The 8,201-nt window shown below is 39.6% G+C and overlaps 1 protein-coding gene across 1 annotated transcript in view; it reads right to left on the bottom strand.

Moving 5' to 3' along the window:
* The window catches only part of LOC106525548 (neurexin-2), a gene marked incomplete at its 3' end in the record, with an annotated part of 638,625 nt that overhangs the window by 23,766 nt on the left and 606,658 nt on the right, over positions 1-8,201 (bottom strand). Inside the window, 1 exon segment of the mRNA XM_014019826.1 lies at positions 5,722-5,883. Within this exon segment, the coding sequence (XP_013875280.1) occupies positions 5,722-5,883 (162 nt within the window).

Genomic DNA, 8,201 nt, shown 5'->3' with positions numbered 1-8,201 from the left:
CACACACACACACACTATATGCAACAAACAAAAAGTAGAAGGCACTGGTAAAAGCATCACGTTTTTGGACAATAACTTGCTTTCCAAGTTTGTTGAAGACCTTAATCCTCCAGCCAACATTTCAACTGAACTTTCCTGGGATTCCTGACATTGGATGTCAAAATTATCTCTCTGAATTTCTTTTTCAGTTATGATATTACCATTGAATCTCCAGAGAATCCACGTCAATTAGACGATCATTTGAGAGATCAGCAGATAATGAYGTGCGTGACGTCACRAGTGGAGATTGTAAAGCTTTGGCTACACCATTACATATGTAAATCATACCTAAAGTCAGCCTTTACTGGAAGTTTGTGATGCCCTGCCAGTATTACTATGTTTGCACCAGAAATAGTTTTACTTGTGATATAAAAACAATGGGTGGAAAAGCAAGAAACAGCTTGTGTAGGCACTGTATCTTGCCAAAGACAAAATCTCAATGAATGTTGACTTGCGGTAGGTAGCTGTAAGTCAGCATGATGGATGGCACCAGTACATTTTATGGAACAAAAAAACTGAGAATAGGAGGAAGCTGTGGATGAAAAGATGGAGCCATGATGTGAAAGAGGGAGAAAAAGAAGAGTAAAAGCAAGTGAGGGCAAAGATGAGGCCAACAGCGTTCACCCAGAGTATGGAATCAATCGAAGAAATCAATTTTTAATTTGGCCGTCAGGATGGCAAAGCTGGTGTACCAACAGTGCTACTTTGGACTTAATTACATAAAACTGCCTCTGAGAAAGGGAAGATGAGAAGCAGAGAGAGAAAGAGAAGGAAGTGAGTAGACGAGGGGTGGAGAAAATACGCAAAGAGTGACAAGGACAAGTAGGGGGAGAGACTGATGGAGAAGGTGGTGTRAAATGGGTGATAGCAAGGTCAGTGACTGGGAGAGTAATAGAGCAGCGGAGGTTTCGGGGGAGGGACAGATGGTGACACACAGAAGAAGAGTTTGTGGAAACAAGACTGAGGGAAAGAGAAACCTGATTTCACGCTCCACCTGTCTGACTGAGAGGCTAGAAAACACATATATACATCACACAGTGTATGATCATAGCATGTGGGTGACTTTGAACACGTATGAAACGCACACACACTAAATGTAAAACTTCACAGGATTGCAGTGTTTCATTTGGTGCCTTTTTTCTTTTCCTTCTGCTGTGCTCATCCTTTAGATTTGTGCTGCCTGGGGGGTGCTGGCCAAGCGTATCAAAGGCATTTGACCACGGTGGCAGCATGAAAGCCTTGCCCCGGACCATAACGCCACCGATAATCCAAGCTGTGGCACAGAACTAGATCAGGATGAAACAGACTGCTGTCTACTCCCCACACCACTCACTTTCCTCTTTACTTTCAGTAACTGCAGAGCTACTTTACCTGGTGCTCTAAGTCTCTCTGATTGCAGGTTTTCTCAATGCCTTTTTTTGTCATCGCTGCCTTTCTGACTCAGCTCAGCTCAGCTCATGAAGTCATTAGAGCTTGACCGCAACTGAAAATCAGAAGCCATAAAGCTCACACTCTAGGACACTGGTTCCCAACCTTTTTAGACGTGTGTACCCCCTGAGCCATTTTGTCATACCACTAGTACCCCTCTCTTTCAAATGTAGTGATAATCCTCCAAAACTATAATGTACAACAACTGATTATTAAATGAAAATTATTTATCTAACTCCCTAGAATGTTTAATTCTCAGGCATTTTATTGTTTTCAGTTCAAATTAAACACAAAATAAATATGTTGCCTTGAAAGGAACTAAGTAATTAATTAAATAAACCAGGTAGTGGCAGGTGCAGGAAGCAGCAGCGTCCAAAATACATCAAATACCCCAAATGAGCAAATTCCGTCAGATTCCATGTTTTATGCAGGATTCCATTTTGTGTCAATTTCTTGACTCCATTTGTATTTTCCACATTGCCAAAACAACAGGATCCTGCATATCTCAGTCCTATTTTTAGTTTTATTTTTTACACACCTGTGAAATTTTTCCACAAACCCCCTGTAATATGCTCGCGTACTCCAAGGGGTACACGTACCCCTGGTTGGGAATCACTGCTTTACCAGTCCAGGCTCAATTTTCCAGTAAGCTCACGTCCAGATCAAACATCTGTATGGCTTATCAACACATGCTTTGAAACCAACTTCTCCTAAAAGAGAAAGTTTGGACTTTTTTTGAATTAATGTTCTGTGAAGCTGTTATCTGTAAGCAGAATCTCACCTGGTGTAGAAATCACCTGGAGCAAAATGAGTTTGGGAGATCAGGCAGAAGTTCTGTCAGGGAGCTAAGCTAGCAGCWAGTCTGTTTGAGCAGAGCCATTTCCAATGCAGACTGCTGCTGTCTTAAAACAACCCCAAGCACAAAACATTGTTTATACTGTAAGTTCTGGCAGGACGCATTATTATGGAGTTTTAAACCCCTTACTTTTCCTTCACGTTTTCTCAGCCACATCATGCTTAATATTCCTTTTAACAACTTAGGTTTCACACAAATCATTACTTGTACTAAACTATGGCTCAGTTTTCAATGTATATACTGTGTTTATTTGTGTATAATGTGAAAAATTTAACCCCAAAAACCATCTATAAAGTTGAGGGATCATATTATACGCAGGATTMAATTTTGACCTATTTGTTTCTAATGCACTACCACAATAAGTTTGAACATTTTCTCAAATATAACGGAAATATTGCATCACTTTTTTCCTCCCTTCTGCTGTACGTCACACATAGCAATGCATATAAGCAACTGTAGTTGTTTCAGTGTTAGAGAAATTTTTTTTCTTGTTAATCACAAAAAAGACATGAACATTAGTTGCACGTTTGAAGGCTCACAAGTCCATCTTGCAAATTTAAGAGCTGATCTTCTGCTCTGGGAATGGATCATTTTCGGCAAGATGTGGAGCTAAATGCTCGTGCTGCTCCACCTCTGCAGGTTTTGCCAAACATGCCCACATGTGTGTGTCCCCAAATAATGCGTTCCCACCAGAGAGAGTACTCAAGGCTGAAACATCCTGCAGTATGTATGAAATTAGGGGTAGCATTCTACAAGAGGATTACATTTTTTATGCTTTTTAAGCTAAAAAAATGGGGTCACATTATTCTTAAAGTGCATGTTACATGGAAAAACTAGAAGCACTCGGAGAGCGCAAACCTCYGCCAAGACTGTATGTTTGCGTGTGAGTGTGTGTGYTTGTTTTGTGTGTGATTTATTACATTTTTAGTCATATGTTTGTTTGTGTACAAGTGCTTTCCAATGACTAAACACGTAATAAATTACAGCTAGCTAGCTTACCTTTCCGATACAGGTGGGGGGGAAAACTCCAAAAACGTAAACACAAAATACAAAATTGTTAGGACGCGCAGGCCAATGTATTTTGAAAATGATCTGTTGTTACATTAAAGTAACTTCAAACAGTAAGTTTTCTTATTTAAAAACAATTCGGTCTAAAGTTATATTTCAATGCTCCTTTGTGATTGGACTTCTACACCGCTTCAGGCAATCCCATTGGATGTCTACAGTTGGGGGTTGACCCGTCTACGATGATCCGATGTGATYGGACGTCTACGGTCAGCTTCCTTGAAACTGACTGGCTGTTCCTGGGTCCAGACCGTGATCCGGATCATCACCAAAATATAATGGTGTGTTCCTTTGGCCAATACCCACTTGTGGTAAAAATTTCATGAAAATCTGTCCAAAAGTTTTTGAGTAATTTTTCCACAGACAGACAGACAGACAGACAGACAGACAGACAGACGTGACCGAAAACATTACCTCCTCTCTTGGCGGAGGTAACTTTGGTAATCATAAACCTCAATGTGAATAATTTTCTATTGAAAAATCCGTATAGTTGGGACATCCCAGCTGTATTTTTGTATGCCTCTWTTTTTCACTTTCACCTCTATTTGTTACTGATAGCTGTGTTTTCTMTCTATTCAGACCCCACCCCTTTCTCCATGTCTGTACACTGACTGTTGCCTTGTCGTGATGAGAAAGAGGATAGTTAAACGCCTTGGGAAGTTAAGGACCCACCGGGGAACCTTCCAATAGCAACCCAAATAATGAAAATGTAATTCTACAGGCATAATTAGGTTAGAGATAGGGTGATTACTGAGTGATCCATTAAAAGTGATGGCAAAAGTAATTACTTATTCAATCAGCAAGGTTTTATGAGAAAATAAGATGGCACCATGTTGTGTTCCCTCTATAGCAGTCATTACATTTACAAGAGTACAATACTTTACGTTGTTATTGGTCCTCGTGACAGCTTGTTCAATCATGAGGTAAAGCCATAGAGGAATAAAAGTCAATACAGTCAAAGAAATAAGTTTTCTCTATGCATATGTCCTTCACATATCCATCCAAGGCGGTATGGTTTGTATAATTCCTTTTTGCATGGTAAATATAAAACCTGATTATCCCTGTTTTCAACCAGCCTCTTTTTGTCTGCTTATTTTCTGTGGAAATCTTCCGTCTACTCTGAGGTTAGAAAGTGCAGAAGAAAGCACGGAGGAAAACACGCACTTGGAAGCAATTCAGAATGTTGTACATCTGACATCTCCCTCGCCAACATATGGGAAGTTATGTCTGCCCACATGGATAATTCTCAAGAGACTGTCAGTCATGAGAAGTGTGCTCATATCAATGTGTGAGAAACACATTACTACAGTCAAACAGGTTTTAACTGCAACCGTGTTGCATTTGTAATATAGCTTTGTATCATATTTGCAATGTCTTTTCCACAACAAAAGATGTCCTTGAGATTTTGAAGACTTGAAATTCTTGCCTGTGGGACTACTGTAAACACACTTATAAAGGCCTGCTTCAAACTGGATGGCTATCACAATGTAAAAACTAAATAAAACAGCTAGAACTGGAATYGTTGCAGTCTTGGTGAGGGTCTTCAGATGTATATAGAGAACACAGGACTCCTCATCTYAYGTGATAGGTTGTGATATGTTGTATAGACTTTTAGGCATGGWCACAACCAATGTAGCAAGAATATGTTGGTTTCTCAATATGGTGGAAGCATTTCTAGAGGGCATGGTAGCAGTAGTAGCACTGTATCTATGATGTGGACCATGTACACCAACATGGTTTGGTTAAAGCTAATTTAAAGCAGGACTGGCAATAGGTGCAAGTGGCCCTGCATCTACAGTATATGCACCAGCCATGATTGTGACAAGAATATGGAAACAACCTGTATCAGAAATGATATWCATGATAGTGTGGGCATTAGTGGGGTGTGAACTTCTAGAATGTAGCTGTGCCCTGACACCCTGATGTGGCTCCTGGGCATGGTGTGATTGTGGGAGTATGTGGTAACACTGTCAGGGGAACATGCTGTTAACGTGTAGAGTGCAGTCGGGAGTAAAGAGGATTTTGAAGGCATGAAAAATAGCTGGAAACACATAAAATGAGTCTTAAAAGCAGAGCAGTTTTAATATTGCTTTCAGACTGAGTTTTCCAAATTTCCCTCAATCAAGCCATGTTTTTAAAAAAAATCACATAGGTGGTTGAAAGGATAGATTGGTTGACATCCAGTGTAAAGGAGGAATGGGTTAAACTGTACCGATACTGATGTGGTTACACATTTTTTGATACTCAGGACAAAATAATTCACAGCAAATAGAACGATGGCTWCATGGTTAAAATTTATACCTCAGATTTCACAATCATGAAAAGTAACTTACATCTTTAAGGCAGCCCATGAAATTGTTGCTGACTGGTGATCCAGGCAGGTCTGCAGTGTTGGGGCTTCCTCCAATGTAAAAGAAGTCATCAGATCCCAACATGGTGTAATCTTCCTGAGTGTAGCCCGTGGTGGTCAAAATACCATCAACAGAGATGGTCACCTGGTTCAGGCRTTGGCCAAAGGAGATAGAAACAGAAAAGAGAGCAGCAGGGCAGGAAAAGGCAGAATAGGAGAATGGCGAGAGAAGAAAAATTAGAAGAAATGAGAGGAGAAACAAGGAAGAAGTTGGATTAAACACCAGTGACAGGCAGGGATGCCCCCTAAAGTTTATCACTCAGTTGCTTGCTTTGATTCCAGTCAGACTGTGGGCCGTCACTGTGGAGTGCAATTACTAAAGCAAAGGAAAGCCACTTTACTGTGAAGTTTGGGTCAATATTGCCAGTGGTAAAATGGCAATTCTACTTTAGTTTATTTAAGGCAAAATCAAGATATAATTTGGAACTGCATTTAAATAGGTGGACCTTACAGAAATTTAAAAATATATAGTGGAAGTTGGCAGCTATATTATAGTAAACTGGCTATAAATGTAGACTTGGGACTGTCTAAAGCAAACAAGCTTAAGAAAAAGTTACATGAAACAGAGCATAGACAACTTGGTCTTTAAAAGTAGCAATGAACTTCAGCTCATTTAAGTCTTTGATTGGGAAAGCTATTCTGTTAGATGCCCTTGCTGAACCGGTTTTCATTTCTCTAAAAATACCTCCCTTCTCATTTTTAATTGCTTCAGTTCTTGTATTTTGCGCAAGGTTACACATTCTGTATTGAATGTTTGATTGCTGACAGGGCACAGAGTACCAGGTGGAAWGAGGAATCAGAAACACAGCTGCAAGCTGACAGTGTGAGATAGTGACAAGCAGAAACAAGACTTAATATCCCCCCAAAATCCCTTTCTTGTAGATTTTCTAAGCTCTCACGGGTTGTTCTGAGGGGGCTGTCTCTTAAAGCTCAAATGATGTTTCAGTGTTTGAAATACTGACTATCTGTAATCTGATACTATTAGAACATGACGAACCTGATGAGGGATAAAAAGATGTTTTATCCTAAATTACACCACACTGTGTGGAAATCCCTCTTTCAGTTTTACGACAACTTAAAAGATGTGACGATCTAAATGTTACAACAGGCTCCATGCAAGATTAGTTGAATAAAAACCTGCAAGTTGTAGTACGCTGCAAAGAAATATGAACATGTCTAGTTTCCTCTCTCAGACTTTACAGCAGTAGATATGAATACAATCTTCATCTTTTCAGATCCAGCTGATTACAATGCAGCAAATTGCACTACTTGATGAGAATGCAAATAAGTATCATTTAGCTAATTGTGTTGTTGCACTGCATTGTCCTTTTACATCATGACTGTATTTACCCTTGGTACCTCAAATCCAGTGCTTCCATACAAACATCCTGCCAAATTGCATTGTTTGATTAGGGACTGAATTTTGTGGTTTGTGACTAATTTATAGTTTAATTATCCTAAAGCAGCTGGCTTGGCTGAAAGAAAAGTGCTCTCGTCTCTTGATTTGATATTATTTTGCATAAATGTATGAACATGGCACTGTTGGGAGCTGCACATAACACCATTTGCTTACCATTACCTCCTGCAACAGAAAGTGCAGTAATTTCATCATGGTCCAACTTTAAATTTGGGGTATTTAGAGAGATTTTGAGTAATATATGGTAGATGTAACAGTCATATTTGTTGTAGAAACTCTGCTAATAATACAGACACACATTTCTAGCAAATATAGAAAACAGACACATTTCCACATTCTTTTTAAAGCTAAACTTGTTAGTCCAAGGTTTTTTAAGTCCTACTGTTAGTGACTGGCGACTATGGCAACTGCACTCCACAGATCTGTCTCCYCAGCTGAGTTCTCAACTTTGATTCAACTTTATTTTTTTATTATTTTATTTTAGTTTCTCCGTACTTCCCTGCTTAACAGGGCAACACATTTTTATGTCTGCTGTTAGAGTAAAATAACAATCACGTTGGCCAGGTGGTAAAAAGACTGTTGTTTACAGCGCTGGTATGTGTGGGGGGTCATMTTTGGGGATCACAAATAGGGTGGGCTTTCAGCAGGACAGAGTCACTAATCCTATAGTCATGTCAGAAAGCTCACAGGCTAAGGAGGGAAAATATGGGGGATTATCAGGACGTGTGCAATTTCAAAAACTTTCATAATGACTTAAGTCGTAGATGTCTATGCCATTCTCAAAATATGRAGCTAGGAAACGTCACAGTGTGAAAATGTATCCTGCAAAGCTTCTGAGACTAAAGCGTGGACTAAAATATTGAGAAGCACCAAAATAAGGAAAGCTTTTAGGGGTAAATGCTACATAGAAATTTTGTTAATGGTATTTCTGAAAGGCTGAATGGTGTCTTTGAGATTGTGTGTGTGTGTGTGTGTGTGTGTGTGTG

This window comes from Austrofundulus limnaeus, unplaced genomic scaffold (assembly GCF_001266775.1).
Source record: "Austrofundulus limnaeus strain Quisiro unplaced genomic scaffold, Austrofundulus_limnaeus-1.0 Scaffold233, whole genome shotgun sequence".
In the NCBI taxonomy this organism is placed as follows: Eukaryota; Metazoa; Chordata; class Actinopteri; order Cyprinodontiformes; family Rivulidae; genus Austrofundulus; species Austrofundulus limnaeus.
This window is presented reverse-complemented; position numbering and strand designations above follow the sequence as displayed.